At 53.0% G+C, this 26200-nt stretch overlaps 1 protein-coding gene across 4 annotated transcripts in view; it reads left to right on the top strand.

Annotated features, from left to right (window-relative positions):
• Positions 1 to 26200, top strand: part of LOC133352795 (latent-transforming growth factor beta-binding protein 1-like) — a 107591-nt gene that overhangs the window by 57153 nt on the left and 24238 nt on the right. For 3 of the 4 annotated variants that reach the window (XM_061568700.1, XM_061568698.1, XM_061568699.1), the window contains exons 24-37: positions 1179 to 1298; positions 4166 to 4306; positions 13803 to 13934; positions 15024 to 15167; positions 16046 to 16102; positions 16585 to 16659; positions 18718 to 18753; positions 18899 to 18967; positions 20659 to 20715; positions 21413 to 21478; positions 21724 to 21789; positions 22531 to 22596; positions 23075 to 23263; positions 24720 to 24800. In XM_061568700.1, coding sequence (XP_061424684.1) covers positions 1179 to 1298; positions 4166 to 4306; positions 13803 to 13934; positions 15024 to 15167; positions 16046 to 16102; positions 16585 to 16659; positions 18718 to 18753; positions 18899 to 18967; positions 20659 to 20715; positions 21413 to 21478; positions 21724 to 21789; positions 22531 to 22596; positions 23075 to 23263; positions 24720 to 24800 — 1299 coding nt within the window. The remainder of the gene's footprint in view (positions 1 to 1178; positions 1299 to 4165; positions 4307 to 13802; positions 13935 to 15023; positions 15168 to 16045; positions 16103 to 16584; positions 16660 to 18717; positions 18754 to 18898; positions 18968 to 20658; positions 20716 to 21412; positions 21479 to 21723; positions 21790 to 22530; positions 22597 to 23074; positions 23264 to 24719; positions 24801 to 26200) is intronic. The other variant, XM_061568701.1, reaches the window with a different exon arrangement.

Below are 26200 nucleotides of genomic sequence, written 5' to 3'. Positions count from 1 at the left end.
GACAAAATCGTTGTTAGGAAGCCACTGGCGCTGTGCACTTTCAAATCTAGATTGAAAACTCATTTCTTTAAAACTGCTTTTTGTGTTTGGTTTGTTGCAAACGGCAATGGGAAGGCATGTGTGTGTATCTATTAATGTTAAAGAAATTAGATTACCCCCCCCCCCCCGCCGCCGCACCTCCGATTAGCACGGTTGGCTAAGTTCAACATAAGTCGATACATACACGTGCGTTCCCGTTCGCAGCGGCGGCAGGGGCGGCAGCAGTCACGGTGGAACGCGCGTCATATGTTCACGACGGGGAGCCGTCACAGACATATCACCGCAAGTGTTGATTGCTTAATCATGTAGGATATAAATAACACTCATTATAAACGGTAATTTTTTTTGGGATGAACGCTAAGTGCGGTGGGTTAGCACTCTGCGCTCTGAATCTGGCGACCCGAGTTCGACTTACAGCCACGGCTAACATCGGCGTGGGTGATATATTTGGACCGATACTGTGTCGCAACCCCCTTCCATCCCACCGACCAGCACGATGAAGTATGGTCCAACTACTCACACGAACAAGGCGGTGTGCGGGAGGTCAACGTCCGGCAGTGGACTACCGAAAGGCTGTACATTATTTACATGTGAACACACGTGTGTGCATGTGAACACACGTGTGTTCAACTGCGGCTAGGGTTAAACACAGAAAACAAAACACTGCTTTCTACAGAAACTTGTCGTAGTATTTACATTCTGCTGCACTTACTCATCGCAGGCTGTTGAGTTTGAATCCACTTTCTCATGAGCAGAGTACACAAGCACTCAAAGCACTTATGAAGACAAAGATCCCCTGTATATCCTTAACATACTTTTGGGGCAAGTGCTGTTAGCGAGCACCTATGAAGGCCGGCGCAGCACACGAGGGGGCGGGTGGCTAGGGCCAGGCCCGACCGCCTTTGTCTCCCCAGTGGCGATGTTCACACATCGCACGAGGTACTCACGTGAGGCCGAATTGACTGTGACAATTCGTCAAATCATGAGTTATTACATTCGTACAAAGTCCGTCAGCTGGAGTATAAACCGTCTGCGTGTGCGTGGGCGACCGGCTCATGTTGCCGCCATTGTGGCAGCGGTGGTGGTGGTCATCATCGCCGTCATCGTCGTTGTCGTCGCTATCGTTTTGCCGCGTGCAGACATCGACGAGTGCGGAGAGGGCGGTCGGTGCCAGGGCGGCGAGTGCCTGAATGTCGCCGGCTCCTACACGTGCCGCTGCTCGGCGGGCTACGTGGCCGTCGATAGCACGCGGTGCCGCGGTGAGTTCTCACGACGACGAGCAATGCAGGCGGTGCAAACGCACCGATTACACACCTTTCAGAGAGAGAGAGAAATGGGAAAAAACCGTAGCAATTCTCTTTCAGCGGTAGCTGTGGATCCTGGTGGGAAGGCCCCCCCCCATACGCAGGGGAAGACGGCCCCTCCAGCGTAGTGTGCAGGCGGTGCAACTGCACCGGAACCACAGACCAGCACGCTAGCCTCTGTGAAACCACTACCACCCCGCTTGCAAACGTTGTCAGATAGAGTCCATGAGCCAGAGAAGAAATTGGCAGCGTCAATAAGTAGCAAAACGTGATCTACGTGGCCATTAAGAGTGAATTACTAGGTAACCCCACTCGTGTCAAGTTGTTATCGCATAATTCACTGTTATTGGCCACACGGAGAAATCGGAACCGCTCGAGTGACGCCACTTCAGGTGGCACCGACATGAGAAACATCTGGTGTGTGCCCGTGGACTAGTCGTGAATAATTGCCAGTCTCTGTCGATTATTACTATTATCGAATTCTCAGAATTTTCTCTTCCTCGGAATGGATCGGCCACAGGAGAGAGCGGATTAACAAAAAAGAGCAGAGATTCCTTTAAAGCCGCGTTGCTGCGCACGGAGCAAATCTCGCAGAGGACATCCGAAAGATATGGTCAGTGCAGTGGCTTTGACATTCCCACAGTAGAGCTCGCCAAAGCCGCTTTTGACAAAAAAGTAAAAAAACAAAAAAACATGCTTTTGAAGATTTGCGCATGCTGGCGTATCTCTCCGTCGTCCTACGTCGCGTTTCGCCGTGACCACGCTGAATAAGGTAACGGGGACGCGGTGATGTCATTCTATGCTGATATTCAGCGAGATTAAAAATGGCTAAAGAGAAAGAAAAAAACTCAACAAAACCCACGAAAAGTTGTCCTGATTCACAATCTCCCATTGCCAAACGGTTTCACGGCCAGTATTGGCCGTGGTCAGCTTTCCCCGCCGCGTGTGGGCCAGGCCGCACGTCGGCTTCGTCGGGGAATAGAGATTTACGGCTGTTTATCGCGACCAACTCGGGTCTTTTTTCTCGCCAAAATATTTTTGTTAAAGCAACAGCACCGCTCGTACGTAAATCGCTTCGACGCCCAGAAAAATAAAAGCCATCGCCTCGTTGCTCATTACTCGCGATAGATTGCGGCGCTCGCAAAACGGACGCACGTTTACGGAGGATTTATTTATGTTGCTAATTTGCTCACTGTCAGCGCTTACAATTGCGAACGGCATCCATTCCGTTTCATTTCGTCCCCGCACGAACTCCGCAATTTGCGTGAGTAATATTTGTTGCAGGACATTTTCTCCCTTGAAAAATGTTTGCAGCGGACGAAAGCGGCGACGCCAACCCGCACTAAGTATGGTCAAACAACCAGCAACGGCCCGACAAACAGCTGTAAATTATTCTTATTATTAGACGAGTATTTATACCGAGTTAATCGGTGAGAGTCATCGTCCACTCTCACTGCTGTGGTCCACCAAAGTAGATCCCTGCTCTCTGAGTCACATGCCTCGTGACAGCCGCCAAACTCGAGCCACCGTTGATTTATTTTTGACCAGGTAAGGCCCACTGAGCTTTGTCAGAAGCGACCTAGGCACAAATGATAGCTCAACGATAATGGCTCATCATGTGGAAATGTATATCAGCCATACGCTCTAAGCACATGATTCTAAATGTGGAGGGAAAAACCGGAGGACCAGGAGAAAAATCCACACAGCCACGGGGAAGAAAGAGACATGCAAACTCCAAATATACATGTGTCAGGGTCGGGATCGAACACACGACCTCTTGTATACCAGGTGAAATAGTTAACATCTCACCGCCATCGTATCCCACCGCTCGGCACATCCACACTGGAGCTGGCCTTCACTTCCGCGCGTGACCACATCCCCAGAGCTGGGCTGTCATCTAAATACTTGAGTAAATCGATGACTCAACTGTCATTTGCCGGGCGGTGGTGGGTATTCACGCGGCTGTGCACGCGAGGGTCGGTTGATCACCGCACAAATGTTGTGAAACTCCCTTATAACGTGGGCGTCGAGGAGGAGCCGTGCCTCGACTAAGGCGACACAGCACATGTGGATTCCACCGTATGGGATAGAGTGTTTCCCCCTCGCACACGTGGGTTTTCCCTGGATGCTTCGGGTTTTTCCCACATGTAAACACCCATTAATTGGCCAATAACAACTTAATATATAGAGGACCGTAGAGCTTTGGGGGGTGAATGGTGATAATTTGGCGCCGGTTGACACCTCGCTTTTGGCTTTCCTGCTCGTCTGTGGTTCCTCCTCGTTCCTTTGAGTCGTTCCGTCTCTTGAAGAGTGAGCAAAGACATGTGCCACTGGCTGGGAGGTGACGGGTGGGCCATGGTGTCGTCATCAACATCATCAGCAGCAGCTGCGTCACAATGGGCGTGACTTATGTGGGGTTTCCAGCATTCGGGAGGCAGGATGTGAGGGGCGGCCGCCAATTTTAAAGGATCCTAAGTAGTCCACCATTTTTTCATTAGTCGACCACTTGTCCTACCTTTATTATTATCAATGTTGACTTTGATTGTGTTGTTGGTGTTATTGACATTGTTATTTCTGTTGTTGATGTTGTTACGTTATTATTACTATCATTAATGTTGGTAATGTTGTTATTGTTGTCGCGATCATTGTTTTGATGCTATTGGTGTCGTTGTTGAAGTTATCGTTGTTGGTGTTATCGGTGTAGTTGGTTACGTTGTTATTGTCATAATTGATGTTGCGCATGCTGCTGTTGTTATTGCTGTCGTCGATGTCGACCTAACCCTCGTCGCCGCTGTCGTCGTCGTCGTCATTTGTGCTCGCAGATGTGGACGAGTGTGCGGGCGGGCGAGCGTGCCGCGGCCACGGCGGCGGCGGCGACGGCACCTGCATCAACACTCCCGGCTCGTTCCGCTGCTCCTGCCCAAGTGGCTTCCGCACGGTGCCAGGCTCCGACCAGTGCGTCGGTAAGTACCGACCTGCGTGTACGTACGTGCGTGCTGCCGCTCGCTGGCCCAGCCCCCCCGGGAGGCCCCCGCGAAGGCCTCCCGTGAAGGCCTCTCGCGAAGGCCTCAAGTGAAGGCCTCAAGTGAAGGCCTCGTGGCGCACAGATTGTGGCAGGTGGCGCCGCTCTCTCGTAGCATCAAGGGGGTTGACCCCCCCGACCCCCAACTCTAACCCCGACCCCTCCCCCCGTTGACCCCCCCCATTGACCCCCCCCCATTGACCCCCCCCCCCCCGTTGACCCCCCCCCCCCGTTGACCCCCAACTCTATCCCCAACCCTCCCTGACTCCCGACACTCTCCCCGACCCTAGCCCTGGCATCGATGGGGCGGGCGCGGGAATGCGACCGGGGACCACTTGCGCGGGGGCCGTGTTTAAGCGGCAAGCCTTCTTAATGAAGCTGCTCTGTAGGTCTGGAAGCCTTTGATACCTCAAAGACGCGGGGGGGGATGGGGGGGATCTCTTTGTGCGGGGCTTTTGAGACCCGACGCAGATGTGTGGCGGATTATGGCCGGGAGTTGACGGTGGCGTCATGTGCTTTTAATAAGCACGAGGGGCCTTAAACGATGAGAGCAAACCCCCCGCCATGAGTTAACCCCCCCAACACCGCCCCCCCCCCCCCCCACACTGCCCCCCCCACACTACCGCCCCCCCCCCCCACCACCGCCCCCCCCACCCTTCCCTCCGAGCGCTCGCGTCTGAATAAAGCGGGCGTCTAATTCGATGCGACAATATTATCGTTTTATCGTGTTGGTGATATTATCAAATGCGACTTGTTATTTTAAATTCCGGTGTTTGTACAAATTCTCGGATTGCGCACAAACGATTTAAAAGCGGTGAGGATATTGAAAGCAAAAGTGTAGTTTCTTTACGGTATTTTTATATGTTTATAAAAGGCAGGAATATTATTACTTTTGAATGGGACTTCACGTTCAATTATCTTTAATTGCACATCACGAGTGAGAGTGGTATGATCCACATTATAGCGATAGTTATCAAAAGAATTTGTACATGTGCTAATTCACGTGGTCGCTCAGCGGAGTAGTGGGTTAGTGCACTGCGCTATGAACCTGGTGACCCAAGTTCGAGTCCTGGCCACGGCTAACTCCAGTCGGTAGTGAGTGATATCTGAACCAGTCCTGCGGTCCTTCCCCACCAACACGCGCTGGGAAAGTATGGTCAATCAATGCCCCCCTTACCGACACGTCACGTGCAGGAGATACTCATCCAACAGTAGATTTACAGAGGTCTCAACATTATAATTATAAATTACTGCAGTTAAGTATTTACAGAATTATATGTGGATAATTGGATAATTTAACGGGTAAGCTTTCGCAAAGGGAATTAGATGTTTGCTGTGTCTGGATGCGAACGATCATTGAACCGGATGACATTTGAATTCACTTTGCGCCAAACACAATTTGCAGCAAGAGCGTGGCACGTTTCGCGTCGAGCTTAGGGCTTCGTTTTTTATTATTGTTTTATTTTAAAAAAAATATTCCCACGAAGCTGCTATTAAGCCATCTGGCTGTTCTTAAATGAGCGCAAAAGGCCACAAAATCTGACTCATAGCCAACGTCTGTTTATACGCACGAACGGATGATGTACGAGCATCGGGGAGGAACGTCGTTGCAGCAAGCCTCATGTCGGCTCGCAGAGAGAGAGAGACGATGATGGCGACGACGGCGGTGGACGAGAAAAAAACTCAAAATCTTGTTTGTTTATCTCATTTATATCCATTTTTTCCCGTTTTTTCCGCAAATGTTTATACTCGCCGCGCCGTGTGACCTTCGCGTTGTTTAAAATGCCATTCGCAGGACAAAACCGAAACGAGCCGCTCTCGCGTGGGGGATTTGGTGTTCCCTTGCCGTTGCTTCTCCAGGCTAAAAGCCGGGCCGTTGAGTCGCGTGCCCCCCTCCCTCCACCCCCCCTGCCCCGTTTCGTGGTTGCATTTCGCCGGTTACCGTTGTGGGCTCCCCCGGGGCCTTAGCGCTCGCCTGTCCTGCAGTGTGTGCCCCGCGTATTCGTGCAGTGCGGCGTTCCCTCGTTGTGCACGAAATTCGCTCTCCGCGATAATTTGGCCGTCCGCGAATCGCGTCTGGGAAAGTGATGAGTTCAAGTGGTGAGAAATAGAGTGATGAGATGAAGTGATGATGCACCGCATCACCATAATTTAAGGTTACTTTGTTTTTTATCAAACAACCAAATGTTGTTGCTGCTGTGTCCTGGTCACAAAAGCAAATTTTGTGGGGAATAATAGCCATTTTCTATAATTTTTAGGCATAAGCAATTAAAAAATAACACTTAGTACCCAGGAACAAAAATTGTGTTACATATTGTAATCATTAATAGGGTAGGACACCAGAGCATTAACTGGCTCTGAACCTGGCGACCTGAGTTCGATTCCTGGCCCACGGCTAACATCAGTGTGCTGTCTGAGTCAATCCCGGGGGGCCCCGCCCCCACACTTCACCAACCGACGCTGACCCGCGTGGTGAAGTATGGTCAAACTGTTTCTATTACTGATGCGCCGTTTGGGAGACACGGGGCTGCGTGTGTGTTACACCGATGCGTCGTCGATTCGTCGGAAAGTTCGCCATACGCTCAAATCCAATCGCACGTGCCTTCGATGCGTTCACCTGACCTCTGCGGCAACCAGAGGCCCGCTACTTTCTCCCGGACTCCGGGGAAAGAGATTCTTTAAATCAAATCGAGATCGTGAATCATGCCCGACTCATCGAATCACACGATCGGCGGAAACTTTACGACACCCCCCTGGCAGATGAACTTCGTGCCCAGGAAAAGGTGCAGCATTGGGCCAGCGTCTGAATGTTTACTGGGCGTGTAGGTCACGAGATGTACCCACGTCATGCTTACTTACGCGCGCACAAAAGCACAATGCACGGGCGCATGCACTTTACCGCGCAGGAGTGACCCGCGAAAGGACTCGTAGCGCCAAGCGATTTGTACAACGTCAATCACGAACAACTGCCGAGGCCGGTCCCATACTGCAACAACACGCCTAAGTAAGGCTTCAAAATGTACATTCCGCACAGGGGAGGAATAGTGGTGGTGGGGGGGGTGGTTTGGGGGGATGGGGGGTACAGGAGGAGTCTATATTTTGCTCCGCGGCTGGCTGCCCATGAACCGGGCAGACTCTCGGAGCGAGCCCCACGTCGAAGCGGTGTTTTGACAGCTGGGGGGAGGTGGGGGGGGAGCAGCGGGGCGTGGAGGGGGGGCGACGACGACGTCCCGCGGGTGTCGCGGCGATGACGCGGCGCTAAGCAGAGGGGCACGGGTAAGGTTACAGCGGTCAGCATGGAACTCGCTTTCGCCTTTCGCCGTGGTGGCTCGTGCGTACGCACGTTGCGCTTTTGCTTCTTTCCCGCTCCGTACGTAGCCAAGCATGCCGACGGGAGGTGCCGGATTTTGTCCGACTCGTCGACGTTCAAGTCGACATTGGCCAGCATTCGCCGCAAACGCGAGTCGCGATCGAGTCGCGTGAGCGTTTTGCGCGCGTCGCGTGCGAACGTTAACTTGCAAGGCGCGTGCATCGAGATGCTTGGATGAGCACGCTTGGATGCGCACGGTGCGAAAGAGGTTCAGCATGTCTACGCACCCGGCGGGTTTGAGAAGAACAATGTTAGAAGGTCGGAACGAAAGAGCCAGGAAAAAAAAAAGGGGGAAATAATACAAATGAGACCATCTTGATTTGAAGCTTTTGTGACTGCAGGAATCCATACTCTTTGGTTCTTTCGGTAAAGTCACGTGGGTAGAAATAAAATAAAATAAATCACGACGTTTCGATCGCAACACAAGCGATCGTCATCAGGCAAAGGAGTCAGCCTCTAAAGGCAAACTGTTTATAAAGGTTTGTGGATGGGCGTAGCCCAAGCGTATCAACAACAACACCAGAAGCACGGGTGGTGCACGAGTGCCAATGCAGCAGCAATGCCAATGCAGCAACATTGCCAATGCAGCAACAATGCCAATGCAGCAGCAATGCCAATGCAGCAGCAATGCCAATGCAGCAACAATGCCAATGCAGCAACAATGCAATGCAGCAACATTGCCAATGCAGCAACAATGCCAATGCAGCAGCAATGCCAATGCAGCAGCAATGCCAATGCAGCAACAATGCCAATGCAGCAGCAATGCCAATGCAGCAACATTGCCAATGCAGCAACATTGCCAATGCAGCAACAATGCCAATGCAGCAGCAATGCCAATGCAGCAACATTGCCAATGCAGCAACAATACCAATGCAGCAGCAATGCCAATGCAGCAGCAATGCCAATGTAGCAACATTGCCAATGCAGCAGCAATGCCAATGCAGCAACAATGCCAATGCAGCAACAATGCCAATGCAGCAGCAATGCCAATGCAGCAGCAATGCCAATGTAGCAACATTGCCAATGCAGCAGCAATGCCAATGCAGCAACAATGCCAATGCAGCAGCAATGCCAATGTAGCAGCAATGCCAATGCAGCAGCAATGCCAATGTAGCAACATTGCCAATGCAGCAGCAATGCCAATGCAGCAACATTTCCAATGCAGCAACAATGCAATGCAGCAGCAATGCCAATGTAGCAACAATGCCAATGCAGCAGCAATGCCAATGCAGCAACAATGCCAATGCAGCAACAATGCCAATGCAGCAACAATGCCAAAGCAGCAACAATGCCAAAGCAGCAACAATGCCAAAGCAGCAACAATGCCAAAGCAGCAACAATGCCAATGCAGCAACAATGCCAATGCAGCAGCAATGCCAATGCAGCAGCAATGCCAAAGCAGCAACAATGCCAAAGCAGCAACAATGCCAATGCAGCAACAATGCCAAAGCAGCAACAATGCCAAAGCAGCAACAATGCCAATGCAGCAACAATGCCAATGCAGCAACAATGCCAAAGCAGCAACAATGCCAAAGCAGCAACAATGCCAATGCAGCAACAATGCCAATGCAGCAACAATGCCAAAGCAGCAGCAATGCCAATGCAGCAACAATGCCAAAGCAGCAACAATGCCAATGCAGCAGCAATGCCAAAGCAGCAACAATGCCAATGCAGCAACAATGCCAAAGCAGCAACAATGCCAAAGCAGCAACAATGCCAATGCAGCAACAATGCCAATGCAGCAACAATGCCAATGCAGCAACAATGCCAATGCAGCAACAATGCCAATGCAGCAACAATGCCAATGCAGCAACAATGCCAATGCAGCAACAATGCCAAACGCCCACCCCCATCCCCAAACCCTTATAAACAGTTTGCCTTTAGAGGCTGACTCCTTTGCCTGATGACGACCGCTTTGTGTTGCGATAGAAACTTCGTGATTTATTTTATTTTATTCCTAACTACGTGACTTTACCGAAAGAACCAAAGAGTACAAATGAAACATTTGCCAACGAGACCGAACGCAAGAATAATAATTAATCATCTCTTAAAATGAATTGTGAGCCCCGATTCATCGAAATGTGAGTGGTGAGACCGTGCCATTGCTTGCCGAGGATTTGCCCGAACGCGAACGCTCAAGCATTTGTTCTGGCAGGACATTTCCCCGTCATCCGCAATGCCTGACGTTCATACTCTCTCCACATCAACTATTTTGCCCACAAGTTCCTACAACCAAGCTAAGTTCCAAATGCGCGCTTGTCTTTCGCGATCATGACATTTGAAAAGCAAGGGAGTGTCATTGGGTTTGGAGAAGCGATTCAAGTGGCATCTGGGGTCGCCAGATGGATTCCATTTGTACATCCTGCAACAGCCCGTGTTGAGCAATGATTGCTGATGAGAGTGATGGGTTTGCACTTCACTAAGAGACTCAGAAACTCACACAGATACCCATAGACTCACATAGAAACCCATAGACTCACGTAGAGATCCATACTCACATATAGACCCATAGACTCACATAGAGATCCATAGACTCACGTAGAAACCCAGACTCACATAGAGACCCCATAGACTCACATAGAGACCCATAGACTCACATAGAGACCCATAGACTCACATAGAGATCCAAACTCACATAGAGACCCATAGACTCACATAGAGAGCCATACTCACACAAACACCCATAAATTCACACATAGACTTTCAGAGACCCACAGACTCACACAGAGACCCAAAAGACTCACACAGAGACCCATAAACTCACATAGCTACACACAGACTCGCACAAAGACTCGTAAGACTCGCATCGAGACATTAAGAGGTGACCAGGAATCCAGCTCGAGCAATCGAGTTTGCAGTCCGCTCACCGCTTACTCCGCCACTCGATCCCGATAAGCCCAGCACGAGCGTGGCGCGCGGCCACGTGCCCGGCTTTAGTCCGCCGCTGCATTGACGTAACTCCCGGTATGTGCCTTCCCAACGAACCCTGCACCGCCTCATCCTTCACCCCTGCTGTGAAGTCCACGCTTGAATTGTGCGGTAATTACAGCTTCGTTTGAGTGACAGAACCCCGCAAGGAAAATGCTGGCACCCCCCACCCCACCCCACCTCACCCACCCCATTCCACTGAAGACCAGCTCGCGCTTGGAGAGAGTATCCCTGCAGCTGTCCATTCCACCTTTCACCTTCGCAGTCTCATCTGAAGCGAGCCCGTATACATCCCTCCGACGTTGCGTTCCCGCAACGGTCCCTTGTTGTTGTTTTCTAGAGCGCACTCAATCTCAATTGTGGTAGGCCATCCCTCCAGCGCTGGCACGAGCAGGTACTTGCGGGGCTGCATCTTTACTTTTATTATTATTATACCCAACAATAAATTTCACGCTGTGGGGCAGCAGTAAATCAACGGTTTATTGCTGAATGCCGTGCTAGCCTTCGGCTGTTTTCATCGTCCCGCGGTCCAGGCTGAGAGAGATATCACTTTCGAGGCATGCGGAGCAGCAGCAGCAGCAGAAGCACCGGCGGAGAGCCACAGGGCTCTCTCTCTCTCTCTGTCTGACGACTGAAGGAATCCCACGCGGGTTTCGGCCACATTCAGGACACGTGGGCATTTATTGCCGGCCTCCTCGGGGAGAATCGGTGGTGAACGGTGGATGAAAGTGAGCCCCCCCCCCCGCCAGAGTCTCATTCCCTCGGTCTCTCCCCTCCCCCCTCTTCCCCAGCCTTTTGCTCAGGACCCCAAGCAGCTCAAGGAGATCCCTGATTTATAGAGAGAGAGAGAAAAATACGTATTCATCGAATTTCATCCTCAAGTTCACGTCCTGATAAACGACAGAGCAACGCCATTAAAGTGAAAATGATTCACGCATCTCTCTCGTCGCTTGTCTGTTTACATATCTTTTTATTTTACCACTCGTCGGTATTTGTTTTCGTCCACAATTCATCTCACTTCATAAAAAAAATAACTTTAGTTACTCGGTATTTTTTTGGCGAAACTGGGCTCTCCACAACAACAACACCACGTACGCCACACTCCCCCCCACCCCCGCACCATCTCCCATCTCTCCGCGCAGTGTCGGAGTGGCCCGTCTCGAACCCGCACGCGAGCCGGGAGTTGCTCGCTGTCTGTGAACTTGACCCCTGGTGCCCCGCGCGCGGCGAGCGATGTTGCAGGCGGTTCTCGTGATTTGGGACTCTGTTTGGGTCGTCGCGCGCCGCTTCCCCGCGTCGACGCTTTTTGAGACTGAGCGGCGACGGCGGCGGCGTTCGTGCGAGCGAGTTGATGTGAGACGGGGCGCGGTGGAGTGGGGGTTGCCTCATTCGAGCGCAATGTGCGTGTGCTGCGTGTGGGAGCGGTGGTGTAGCGGTTAGCGCGCTGTGCTAGGAATCAGGCGACTCGGGTTCGATTCCCGCTCGCGGCCAACACCCAGTGACGATTATCTGAACCGGTCCTGGGCCTCCCCTAGGTCGACTCAGCCTCAAATGAGTACCCGGTGCGATGTGCAAACGTTGCTGCCAGGGAGACAAAGGCGGCCGGGCGCGGTGTTGGCCACCCCCTCGTGTGTCGTGCCGGCCTTCGTAGGTGCTCGCTAACAGAACTTGCCCCCACAGTCTGTTAAGGCTATACGGGGGATCTTTGTCTTTGCGGTAGCATAGTAGCGGTTAAGCGCCACGCTGCGCTCCGAACCCGGCGACCCGAGTTCGATTCCCGCTCACGGCCAACACCCAGTGACGGTTATCTGAAACCAGTTCTGGGCCTCCGCTAGGTTGACTCAGCCTCAAGTGAGTACCTGCTCCAATGTGTAAATATCACCTTTCGGGAGACAAAGGCGGCCGGACGTGGTGTTGGCAAACCACCCCATGGTGTGCCGTGCTAACAGCACTTTCCTCAACAGTCTGTTGAGGCCATAGTGAAATCGAACGTATTCCTGGCACTTTGTGTAAACAATCCGAGTTTCCCAAATAAGGGAGCAGTGGCTCAGTGGTTAGCGCATGAAGGCAAAAACCGAGTGCGGTGATTCTTAAGGGTGAATCCCGGCTACGGCTACCATCAGTGGCGAGTGAGATTTGGACCCGTCCCGCCCCCCCCCCCCCCCCCCCCGTCGTACCCCCACAGCTTCACCAACCTGCATTGACCAGTGTGGTGAAGTATGGACAGACAACAACTCAGCGCTGTCAAACGAGAGCAACATATTCCGTCTGTAGTGGTAACAACACTCACACCGTGGGTTGAACCTCTATAACACATTCCTGCGGAGGGAGCTGGAAGGAACGTTGGGTTGCTCTGGTCAATGGCCTGCAGGGTCAACGGCGATGTGGTGTATTCCGCAAATATACCCGACTGTGAGGGCGGACACAAGCCGGCGTGAGTAGGTTAAACGTTGAGTTTTATAAGGGCACCACGGGGTGACCAGCCCCTCCCCACCCAGCCCCTCCCCACCCTCCCCACCCAGCTCCTCCCCACCCTTCCCTCCCCACCCAGCCCCTCTCTCCCCACCCAGCCCCTCCCTGCACGACGGACGCAATAATCCCCTGTGGGCTGGTGTAACCAGGAGGTTCCTACCAGTATAAGCAGCTTGCTGTCGGCTTCTGTGGGGCTATGTTGTGGGCAAGCAGAGGGCAGTGGGACAACATCCATTGTGGTTGTGTTCTGTGCTCCCGCGCCTCTTTGCCAACCCGCTCTTCGTGCCACTGGAGCTGTGCACTTCTAAATTATTTGGATTGAAAACTCATTTCTGTAGAACCGCTTTTTGTGTTCAATTATTTTTGTCCTTCCCCCGGCACCTCCGATTAAGCGCGGGTTGTCTACGTACGGTGCGAAAGAAGTTCACCACACGCACGTCCGTATCCAGCAGCGGGGAGAGAGAACGCGTTTAGGCGCGCGCCTTGTTTCGCGGCACGTGCGAATAGCGAGTCGGAGGAGCCGGTGCGCCGCTGAACTACTCGGTCGAGCGTCGCTGTCTCGCTTGCTCGCTCGCCCCGGGGTCGCGGCCGCGATCACCACGACGACGGTCGACTCTGCGCCCGGAGTCTCACGGTGGCGATCATCGCTCTCTGTGTGCCTCCGCAGACGCGGACGAGTGCGAGGAGGATGCTGACGCCGTGTGCTGGCCGCACCAGTACTGCGTCAATTCCCACGGATCCTACTCTTGCCTGTGCGACCAGGGCTTCCAGAGCGCCGAGGAAGGCAAGGGATGCGTAGGTGAGGAATGGCCACTGACGCAGTCGTTTCTCAGGCCACGGTTTGTTTCGTGACGCTCGTTAAGGCGGGGAGGGGGGGGGTGAATCGCTCACTCGCGACGCGCTACTGGCGAAACGCCATACTCAAGATTGTAAATGTTGTGGCTTGGCTCTTCAACACACCGGTGTTGCTGTACTAGTATACTACACTATACACTACACTATATACTGCACTATACACTACACAACACATACACTATATACTACACTATACACTACACTATACACTACACTATACACTACACTATACACTACACTAGTACACTACTATACACTACACTATACACTACACACTACACAATACACTACACTATATACTACACTATACACTACACTATACACTACACACCGGTGTGCTGTACTAGTATACTACACTATACACTACACTATATACTACACTATACACTACACAACACACTACACTATATACTACACTATACACTACACTACACACTACACACCGGTGTGCTGTACTAGTATACTACACTATACACTACAGTATACACTACACACTAGTGCTGTACTAGTGACGAATTGGCCACGTTCTGTTCACGTGACAACCCTTACTAGTTGGCTGTGTCGGGTGGTGGCGGGTTTTAACGACACATTTATATATTTACGCGATCTAACCCAAAAAAAACCTCTATTCGGGAATCGCACGTTTACGGCTGACGAGCTCCACGGCTCGAGGAACGGAAACCGCGGGGGCCTTCGGAATCAGAATTTCTATTTAGACTTAAGGAATCCGACGAGCTATGAAGCTTTGAAGCCTTCCACCGTGGGCTGTCAAGGAGCAACGGAACGTCCGCGTGACGGCCCCATCGCACCCGGCGAGTTGAACCGGTCCTGGGCCTCCCTTCGGTCGACTCGGCCCCAAAACGAGTACTCGGTGTGGTGTGTAAACATCGCTCAAAGGCGTCCGGGCGCGTTGCTGTCCCCACCACCTGCCGGCCTTCGTAGGCGCCACTCGCTAACACCACTTGCCCCAGCGGTCTGTTAAGGCTACGCGGTGGGTGTGGGGGGGGGATCTTCGTCTTCGTTTGCGACACAGACGTGAACGAGTGTGAGCTGGTGGTCGGCGTGTGCGGCGAGGCGCTGTGCGAGAACGTCGAGGGGACCTTCTTCTGCGTGTGCGAAAGTGAGGGCGACGACTACGACCACACGCTGGGGCGCTGTCGGCCCCGCTCGTCCGCAGGTGCTCGCCCCACCCCTCTGCCTCTCCCCCTCTCCGCCTTCTACCTGTTCCTCCTGCTACCCCGTTGTTCCTTCCACCCGTTCCTCCTTCCACCTGTTCCTCGTTCACTCTTTCTGCCTGTTCCTCCTTTCACCAGATCCTCCTTCAATCTCTTTGCTTGTTGCTTCTTTCATTCCCTCAACCTGTTCCTCCTTTCACCCATTCCTCCTTCAATTCGATCCTCCTTCAATCTCTATGCTTGTTGCTTCTTTTATTCCCTCCACCTGTTCCTCCTGCCATCCATTCCTCCTTCACTCTTTCTGCCTGTTCCTCCTTTCACCAAATCCTCCTTCAATCTCTCTGCTTGATGCTTCTTTCATTCCCTCAACCTGTTCCTCCTTCCATCCATTCCTCCTTCAATTCGATCCTCCTTCAATCTCTCTGCTTGTTGCTTCTTTCATTCCCTCCACCTGTTCCTCCTTCCATCCATTCCTCCTTCACTCTTTGTGCCTGTTCCTCCTTTCACCAGATCCTCCTTCAATCTCTCTGCTTGTTGCTTCTTTCATTCCCTCCATCTGCTCCTCCTTCCACCCGTTCCTCCTTCACTCTTTCTTCCTGTTCTTCCTTCCATCCATCCACCTGTTCCTCCTTCCATCTCTCCGCTTGTCCCTTCCTTCTTTCCTTCCATGTGATCTTCCTTCTCCATCCTTCCACCTGTTCCTCCTGAAATCAGCCACAGGGGATGCAAAGGTGGGCAGACGTAATACCGGCCACACCACCCCTTCGTCCGCTGCGCCTGCCATCACAAGGTGCTCGCTGACAGCACTTGCCCCTACAATCACGGCTATACGGGAACCTTTGTCTTTGTGTGTGTGTGTGTGCTTATTTTATCATTGCAGAATTCAACGAGCCAATGAACCTGCACAGCCAAGCTGCCCAGCCAGGCACTCGACCAGGTGTTTGGAAACACTCAGAGAGACACAGACACGCACACCCACACAGACGAACACCACCGCTTTGACTCTCCGGCGCGTTTTAGTGTTTTTGGGTCGTACCGCGCGTTGTTTCGCTCGCTCCACGTGACCGGGAGCTCCCGAAGCATCTGCCAGGACTCGGAGCAACCCCCCCCCCCCCCCCCGGACGTCGTGCGGTACGGCGCTCGCTCGGGCACGAACGCGCGGTACGACCGCCAAACTGCGTCCGTGAGCTACGCGCTAAGCGCTGCCCCTGTACGCCGCCCGTTGCGCGGATGGCACCGCCGCTTATTCCGAGCGATCGTCGCACGGCGGCTCGGGGGAAGTGTCCGTCGCTCACGGCTCCCAGCTGATGGCGAGCAGGCGCGCGCGCGCAAAAGCGAACGTAACCGGATCCGGTTTCGCGACACGCCAAATAACCGCCGCTGAAATCTGTCTTGGGATGTTGCCGCTGCTCGATGAAGGCTCCCACGAGAAGACGGACGTTGGACAGCTTCCAGGCACGCAGAGGCAGCAGCAGCAGCAGCCTGGCGGTGCAGGTGAGTGACAGACGCGGCCTAATCGGACATAAGTGGCCTTTTGTTTTATTGATCATGGCCCCATCCCGTTGTGATGCAAACACGTGTTTGCAATGTATTGAGAGTTTCGTGAAGAAATAATATACAGCGATGCCAGCACAAAAACACACTCTACCATCGCTTGTTTTGGTTGTTCCGTGCATGTGCGCGAGTCTGGCGGTTAGCGCGCTGCGCTACATACGAGCCCAAAGACCCGAGTTCGATTCCCATTCACGGCCACCAATAGCAGTGGCGATTATCTGAAGCGGTCCTGGGCCTCCCCTAGGTCGACTCAGCCTCAAATGAGTACCCGGTGCAGCGCGTAAACATCGCCACTGGGGAGACACAGGCGTCCGGGCGTGGTGCTGGCTACCCACCCCTTCGTATAAATGGATCACCCTGCGTTTCCTGTTGCACAACAAGGCCCTCGCAAAGCCAACAGGTGGTCTGAACATTTGCGTTCAATCATAGTGAGCGGACGCAATTACGTCTTGTGTTGTTTTGCTTTCTTTGTCACGATGCCAGGATCGTGCGAACGTGAGGCCTTATGGTGCCAGTTGTAATTACTGGTGAAACGTCGTGCTCAGATTGTCAATGTTGTGGATTTGCTCTCCAACACACCGGTGTGCTGTACTTGTGGCGAATTGGCACGTTCTGTTTACGTGACAAACCTTACTAATTGGCTGTGTCAGGTGGTGGCGGGTTTGTCGACACATTTATATTTACGTGGTCTAACCACAAAAAAAGACCTATATTATGAACTTATTTTCTTTGACAATTTTTTTTTCATGATTATCCCAACAACTTTTTATTGTGAATTGAAATCATATCCGGCCGGTCTAAACATTTAATTTCCGCAGGAATTCATTAAAGCAGATTACATTGAAGAATAATAAAAACGGTAAACAAATTTCGTTCGGCCGGGCCCACCAGCCTCTGTGCGTTTGACGAGCTGCTGGGTGATCGTTCAGAGGAGCCGCGTAAGATCAGAGTGGGGGGGGGGGGGGGGTTGGGGGGGGATCCGATCCAGAGCCGTGTTTGTTGACAAACTGCCGGGGTCTGCAGGGAGAGTTTCGTAGACGTTTCACGTTCGCGAATTGTCATTCGCCCGAGCCGTGCGACGTCGGGGTGTGAGGGTGCAAGGGGGCAGCACCAAGTTTCGAGGAGACGCACGTCAGACTTCAACCCTGTAACCTTGAGGATAGAGATCCACACAGAGTCCTACAGAGACTCATCGACTCCGACTGCGACTTTTATTGTTGCGACTGGTGAGGCCCCTTTGAGCCCAGCAGCTCTTTTGCAAACACGATCACGGTCCAAGGCCGTGGGCAGTGGCGGCAGTTGCAGGACGTTGCTGTTACGTAGAGTTGCATAGAGATCCACAGAGTTACATCGGGACTCATAGACTCAGACTACGACTTTATTATTCCAGCCGGTGAGGCCCATGAGCCAAGAAAGTTATGTTGGCAGGACGACCTCCGTCCAAGGCCGGCGGCGGTGGCGGCGGCAGTTCCAGGACATCGCAGGGTGGCAATGTTCGAACTAACGAGAGCCGAAACGAACGTTCTTGCAGCAGGTCCCAGCCACAGTTTTGTGCAGAGGAATCCTGACGAAATGTTATCTTGCAAATCTGTGTTGCGTAACGATGTATAACTCCGTCACTTAAAAAGTGTAATCTATTGCGTTAACGCTGCATGCACCGAACGGCACGCGACGGAAGAGGTTGCTTGCGTTCGTGCAAGTTGCATGGAAATGTCCTCCCAGTGTTGGACTCAGGCTGATGGAGTGAACAAACCCGCAGGGGACGGGACACAAAAACAAAATTAAGCAACACTGAAGCGACACTAAAAACGATACGAAAATTGTCGAATAGAGAACCAAGTTGCAACCTGGAATCACGAGATTTTGTCGCGTCGCCGGTTTGGGTGAATTTAACCTCTGTTCTAGTATCTTGACATTTAAATAACGACATACAAATTGCAAATTGTGGCCTCGATTCAAGTTTAATCCGGGAATCCCCGCACCCTTTTTGAACCGCAGGTCAGCGGACACCGATTTCGTCGAGGCCACAACCAGGTAAGCGCCGATATTTTTTTTGGTTTGTTCGTAAATTGTACTTTTACACAAAACAACAACAACAAAGAGAAACTTTCGTACCCATTGAACGCGATCGGAACTCGGAATATGAGGCTGTCAGTTTTTCTCCATTTCTCACTTGCAGGTCACAGCTCGCACACGGACGGGCAGCAGACACACGGATCACCGTCGCGCACTCCGGACCCGCGGCCCGGTAACTCCCCCCTGCCCCCCCCCCCTCCTCCTCCTCAACGCGTCGCACACAGCGGCGGAGGCGGAGGAGCTCCCAACTGCGATGGCTTTGGTTTCCCTTCGGTTGAAGAGGATCGGCGAACCCGGACAGCCTGGTAATGTTGAGCGTGCCCGCAAACGTTTTCGCGGCGCATTTAACGATTTGCTACCGAGCCGCTGGTGCCTCTCCAACGCACACTGGCACCTTTGCTCGCGTGGCAAACTTCACGAATGGGCTGCGTGTCGGGTGGCGGAGGGGTTTGCCTACGCGCCGATCTGACTGATTAAAAATAAATGAACTCGGCTGTGAATCGCGCAGCGGCCCCACCGGAGGGGGTTGTTGCAAGGGCTCCGGGGTTAGTGGCGGCCGGATCAGGCGTTGCGTTGGAACGCGCAGCTACAGTGGGCGGGCTGCGGGTGGTGGTGGCGGGGGTGGGGTGGAACCCTGGAGAAACTCTCCTTCGGTTGCTTTGTGTTTAAACACGTGAACATCCTTCACGGGAACGGTCGCTGTGAACCCCGCGCGACCTTAACACGACGAGCGAACACACACTTGTCATTTTATTTCTGCACCAGCCCCTCCGGCCGCCCTCGTTGTGCGCCGTCGTTGGCGGCGATCGCCCTCCCGCAGGCCCTGCTGCTTTATTCCACAGGAGACACCTCTTGCCAAAAACACCCTTCCCTCGTACACCCTCAATCTGATATCGTAGGGCCGGGTGCACAAACCTCCTGTTTTCTTTTTTCACCACATGGTCCCAGGGATGGTGTAAATTTTCTTGAAGCACGACGAGCAGAGAGGAAGAAAATAAATAAAAAAACGTGATGATTTTTTTTTTGTTATTCAGGCCAGGAAATTCTGCGGCGTCTCGGCGTGCCATTCCGGCTCAGGGCCACAAACCCCGAGTGCACGTGAGGGAAGGGAAAAATAAATAAAAAGAAAAATAAAAAATGCGAGCCTTGCGCAAAATCCCAAGACGTCCGAACGATGTCGTCAGCGCATATTTGCGTTACGGCCCCTTTGTCATTCTACTGCTGGATGAGGGCCTCCCCTCAGCGCTGCGTGACTGACGGCTTCCTGTGATGATACACTTCCTCACCTCGGTGTGTGCTTGTTCACCCCACACCGTGATTCAGTTGCCACTCGCGATCGCCGTTGCTGAAAAACGAGGAATCGTCACAAAATGTTAGTTTGTAAATCAAATCTCAGTGCACTAACCACTGTGCCACCATTGCCCCCCCCCCCCCCCCCAATTAAATTTGATTCGTCAGAAGCTATGATCAATCCACTTCTGGATGAAAGCCTCCCGAAATTCGTTGCCACCTTTCACAGCCCTGCGATGTAACGAATCTATCGCCCGGGCAGCTTTCATCGATCTAATCTCCGCAGTGCAACCTGCTCTCTCTCTCTCGGGCGTGGCTCCCTCTCTTCACTGCCATTCTTAAATCTTCACTTTCGTATTCAGAACTGCTCTTTGTATTCAGCTAATTTTCCTTCCCCGACACGTCCCCTGAGCACGGTTGGTTACGTACGCTGCGAACGAAGTTCAACACGCACACGTACGTACATTCGGTCATTTGTCTCGACCGTTGGCCTTGAGGTTTGCTCGGCAGGGATACGCTCCACGGCGTCGGTTGCGATGAGAATGACGGTCGCGTTTCTCCGCTCTCTTCAAGGGAATCATGATCGCCAGCGAGGACCTGCTGTTCACACGGCTCAACGCGTTCACACAGGTATCGATCCCCTATTGGCTTCATGATGTGACGCCGAGAGATATTTTATGATTCCCCTGGTAAAGGTAAAGGTGCAGCCCTGCAGTTTATTTCTCGTGCGGTTGTTCAAGTAGAGCCCCCTCCACCCCTCTTCAGCTTACTTTTCCACGCCGGCCAGATGCCTTGGAAGGAATGGGAGTAACCCTCCACCGCACGCCACTTGCTGATCGTTTAATTTGCGGTCGCATGGGTGTCAACTTCTGCGTGGACAGATGCTGGCCAGGGAGGGATGTTGGAGGTGGTGGGGCGGTGGGGGTGGGGATTGTCTCACCTGCCGGGAGATCGAAACGACCTCTGGATTGCAAGTCAATTGCGCTAAACGCTACATCGCGTCAGCGGCATTCCGTTGGGAGAGGGGGGCGTTTGTCACATCGACAAGAGTGACCGTGATTCCTGCCGATGTGCCGCGCGCCAACACCACTGCGGAAATGTTTATTTTCGCCAAAAGAACCAACATAAAATGGCCTTCAAATTTATTTCATGATCGTAAATAACAATAATAAAAATGACGATGTAAAAAGTTTCGAAATGCCACGTGTTGAAATCATATTTCTTTATATCACGTGCCGGCGGCATCATAGCGCTGGCCTGGCTCGGCTCCAAGTGGAGTTCCCGTGCGGCGGATTTCACGGTCGCGTGTTTTATTTTCACCGCACAGCTCTCCCGGAGGGACACGGCCAGGCCGGCTCTGCCAATCCTCCGGCAGGCTCGCCGGCACGGCCCGGTGAGAAAGAACCCTCCCCCCACCCAATCCTCCCTGTTGCTATTATTTTATTTTATTTTTAAAGTACGTATAAAAAAAACCTCAACTAAAATTGAGTGATGTTTATAACGTAAATGTAATATTCTTACATCTTTTGCGTCTCAAGGAGCAGCAGCTGCTGCAGGCCGTCTATTTTTTGTGAAATTGTCGAAAGGAGGGTAGGGAATGGAGGAAGAGGGATGAGTTGACTTTTTGTGTTGTTCCAGATTCTGCCATCGGAGTTCCCAATCTCCACTCCACGGGATCGCTGCCCGGCCTCGCGTGGAGGCCAGGTACTTCGTTTATTTATTTTTTTTACAAATATATATTGCTTGGATACCTGGAGGATAATCCCTTGCGATCAGACGGGGCAATATCCTCACTTCGCAGGGGTGTCCAGGGTATCAGGTGACGGCACACAGAGCAAACACGTGATAACACGCGTTCAAACATGTTTGAATCTACAACATATTAGTGTGCGTGCTGCATGAACGTCGCGTACACTTTATTTTGCGTCAAGAACAGGAATGAGGCATCCGAGGCAGCTGTGCGTGAACATCCTTCCGGCCGCAAACACGCGATCAAAATCCAACAGCTATTTTAGGACTTTTTCACGATTTGGGGGGCTCGCGTTCCTAATACAGCCAATTGCAGGAATTGTTTCATGAATCTGTCTCGTATTTACCTGCCCGTTTGTATTGTTCCCGGTGGTGTTTGTTCCCTGTCCTGCTTGTCCATCGTTTTGTTCGCTTCCGTGAGCCAAAATGCCACGCGAGTATATCTGTTGCAATGTTTGCAACAATCGTAAATAATCGATTTTCAAGCGTACGATCCGATGCAAGTGTCAGTGTCAGAGTGGGCGCGGCCGTTATTGCGCGCTGCGATACGAACCCGGTGGCCCTGAGTTCGATTCCTGCTCGTGGCCGATGCCGAGCGACGATTATCTCAAACGCTCCTGGGCCTCCCCTAAGTCGCCTCGGCCTAAAGTGAGTAGCTGGTGCCGTGTGTAAAACCGTCGCTCGTCACCGCCGCAGGTTTTGCCGAAACGACGGAGAGGCACGGCGCGGTCGTCTTCCCAGAAGGCTCCGACAGGCGGCCGGGTGAGTGTCGGGGGTCCATGGTCCGTAGCCGGAGTTTATAGATCTCTTCCTTTTTCCTATCTACTTCCGCATCATAAACATATTACAATCATAAACGTATGATTATGATGATGATGACGCAGTGTTGTCAAATTATCGACATGCCATAGTGTGATTGTGGCCATGCAGCCCAAACTCTCGACCACACGGTAAACCACTGTGATATGTGCTCATTCAGCAGCGGTTGAGGCGCAGCGAAACGGCACGAACTCTTACCTCCTGACGCCCCATCGTCTTGGCCAGCAGATCCGGACATTTTTTGGCATTGATCCACGGAACAAATTGCCATCGGCACGAACAGAATCATAATCATCGCTATCATCATCGTCATCGTCCTCCTCCCCGTGCCTGTCCCCCCCCCCTCGTTGCCCCCCCCCTCGTCCCCCCGCCCCCCCCCCCCCCTCGTCACGCCCCCCCCCCCCCTCCCGTCGGTCGTCAGCCGCAGTGCCCGCGAGGACGGGAAGCTCTGGCCGCGACGAGCGCAAGGAGTGCTACTACGACGTGGACTCGGAGACCGCGTGCTCCAACGTGCTCGCGTGGAACGCCACCCGCGCCGAGTGCTGCTGCACCGCGGGCGCCGGCTGGGGCGTCGACTGCGCCATCCGGCCCTGCCCGCCCGCCGACACCGGTAACCGCAAGCGCCGCGTCGAATCCGTCGTTCCGGCCGCCGCCCGCCGGCCCGCCCGCCCACCCCACCGCCCACCCCACCCCCTTTCCGCGAGAAGCAACCGCGTGAGATGCGGCACGGCGAGCTAGCCGGGCGGCTGCGGCGTTGGTGGCGGTGGCTACGCTTGCAGGTGGCCAGGTAATCCACTGACCAACGGAGGCAGCGGCGGAGGAGCCGTGTACCCTGGCTTGCCGGCAGAAGGGCCGTACAGCGAATGCGGACTTCACACCCGTTTCCATTTGAGCGGAGTCGAGCGTTGGCCCCGTGTGCACGCGTGGGTTTTCTCCGCGCACACCAGTTTCCTCCCACATGTAAACGCTCGTTGATTGGCCGGTAATGCCTTCATATATATGTAGAGGACTGCAGAGCTTGGGAGGGAATTTGGTGTTGGATCACAGCCTGGTTTCCTACCTCGCTTGTCTGTGATTCTTCCTCGCACCGCAGTCTCTCTCTCTCTCTCTTTGAGAGTGAGATAATACTGGACAATAAATGCCACCGCATCTCAAGATGCTGTGCAGACACGGTGTGTTTATCGTGAGAGGAAGTCGGTCATAGGTCTCTGTGTGAGTCTATGGGTCCCTGTTGAGTGCCTGGGTCTGCATGTGAGTATATAGGTCTCATCATATACAGATCCAAATATTTACAGGAGATCCCATACACTTACATAGAAGCCCATAGACTCCCTTCGACCCATGCTCACCTCCGATGAGTACAGTTGGCTACGTACAGTGCGAAAGAGGTTCAACATGCATACACTTCGGGTTCCTAAGTGAGTTATTGGGTTCCCATGTGAGTCTATGGGTCTCCATATGGGTACCCATGCGAGCATATGGGTGTCTAAGCGAGTCTATGGGTGTATCTATGTAAGTGTGTGGTTGTGGGTTTTTCCTATGGCTTTCCGTGTGAGTCTATGGATCTACGTGTGAGTCTATGATTCTTTGTGTGAGTCTATGGATCTACGTGTGAGTCAATGATTCTTTGTGTGAGTCTATGGATTTACGTGTGAGTCAAAGATTCTTTGTGTGAATCTATGTATCTACGTGTGAGTTTATCATTCTTTGTGTAAGTCTCTACGGCTCTCCTTGTGAGTCTATGGATCTCCGTGTGAGTCTACGGCTCTCCGTGTGAGTCTACGGCTCTCCGTGTGAGTCTACGGCTCTCCGTGTGAGTCTGTGTATCTCCGTGTGAGTTTATGTATCTCCGTGTGAGTCTACGGCTCACCGTGTGAGTCTACGGCTCACCGTGTGAGTCTACGGCTCTCCGTGTGAGTCTATGGATCTCCGTGCGAGTCTACGGCTCACCGTGTGAGTCTACGGCTCTCCGTGTGAGTCTATGGATCTCCGTGCGAGTTTACGGCTCTCCGTGTGAGTCTACGGCTCACCCTGCGAGTGAGCCCATGAATCTCTTGTTTCTGCAGAGGAGTTTCGGTCGCTGTGTCCAGAAGGCAGAGGAAACATCCCGAGCCAGGACCCTGTCACCGGCAGGAGAGTCTTCCAAGGTGAGCGGCAAGGGGGAGGCACGCAGACTCGCGCAGTGAGTGGCACTCCCGCAGTGAGTGGCACTCATTACATTGTTATTTTGATCAATGCCCAGGGTCCCTGTGCCATTTTTTTTTCAAGACGATCTCAGTAGTTCTACAAACATAGAAGGAATAATTGGGTGCTGCTGCTGCTGCTGCTGCATTGGCAGTGGTGCACACACACAATTAAAGAGGAAGTGGCAGGAAAACAAACTGAACAAATGTGTAAATAACACCGTGGCCTTGAAAGGAAGAAAAAAAACGTTAAATTGGCGACATTTCAGGCAACGGCAGCCTTCTTTCTCATAGCACGTCGACATGTGCCGTGGATATGCGCGAAGCCAACCCATCGTCTCCGCGAAACGCCGCCGTCTGCTCTCTTAACGGTCTCAGTGGGGAGGCAGCGCCGGCTTCCGAGCCGACCAACCCCGCTGCCCCCCCCCCCCCCACCTTCTTCCCCCTCTGACGTCGTGAGTGAACTCGTCTAATTAACGGGCCGTAAAAATCGGATGTTTGCTAAGGATCTCGTTAACGGCTGCGCCACCGTTAATGAGTGGAAGCGGTGCGGGGTTTGTGGTGAAGGCGAGGGAGGGGGGGAGGGGAGGGAGGGGGCATCGCGCCCCATGTTCCACATTACGCGTGCTCCGTTTGCTCCCCCGCCTCTCATCGCCGGGGTTGGTTCACGTCGGCACGGTGTACGTGTGTATGCATGGTGAACTTCTTTCGCACCGTACATAGCCAATTGTGCTAATCCGATGTGTGGGGGGAAGGACAATAAACCCAACGCAAAAAGCAGTTCTAAAAAAAAAATATTCAATCTCGAGCAAAGCTCCAGTGGCTTCCTATTATCGGAACGAAGAGCGTTCCAGACGGCCACAGAAGTGCGTATGAAAGCGCGCGACAAGGTGACCGCCTTTGTTCCACGGCCAGCCAAAAGCCGCCGCCGTCGCCGCTGCCGCGAGGACGACCGGAGTCCGCGTGTTGGTTTATGGCTCCTGGGCGACATGAGCAGCGGGGTATCGTGCTTCAATTGCGGCAAGCAGCGAGGTACCGTGAGGTTGCTTCACGTCGACGCGGCGGGTGGTGGTGCACGTTTCCGGCCGTGCCGCGGCCAGTTGCTGAGTGAGAGGTCGTCGCCGGCTTCCAAGGGAAAGCAACCGCTCTCTTCCTGCGCCGCTGTGAAAGCGAGCCGGGCGTGACGCGATGTTTAACACCACCCGCCTGGCCAGCCTTCCTTCGCTTCCCTTCTTTTATTCATACCCTAACGCCCCTGGGCACGAACGTAGATGGGAGCTGCCGTACAATGATTTTCGCTCGTTCCCCCCCCCCCTCCCTCTCCATGCCCTCCCCCCACCCCCCTACCCACTCGAGGTTTCCCT

The sequence above is a fragment of the Lethenteron reissneri genome, chromosome 41, assembly GCF_015708825.2.
Source record: "Lethenteron reissneri isolate LAM-NWPU_2019-01 chromosome 41, ASM1570882v1, whole genome shotgun sequence".
Taxonomy (NCBI): domain Eukaryota; kingdom Metazoa; phylum Chordata; class Hyperoartia; order Petromyzontiformes; family Petromyzontidae; genus Lethenteron; species Lethenteron reissneri.
This window is presented reverse-complemented; position numbering and strand designations above follow the sequence as displayed.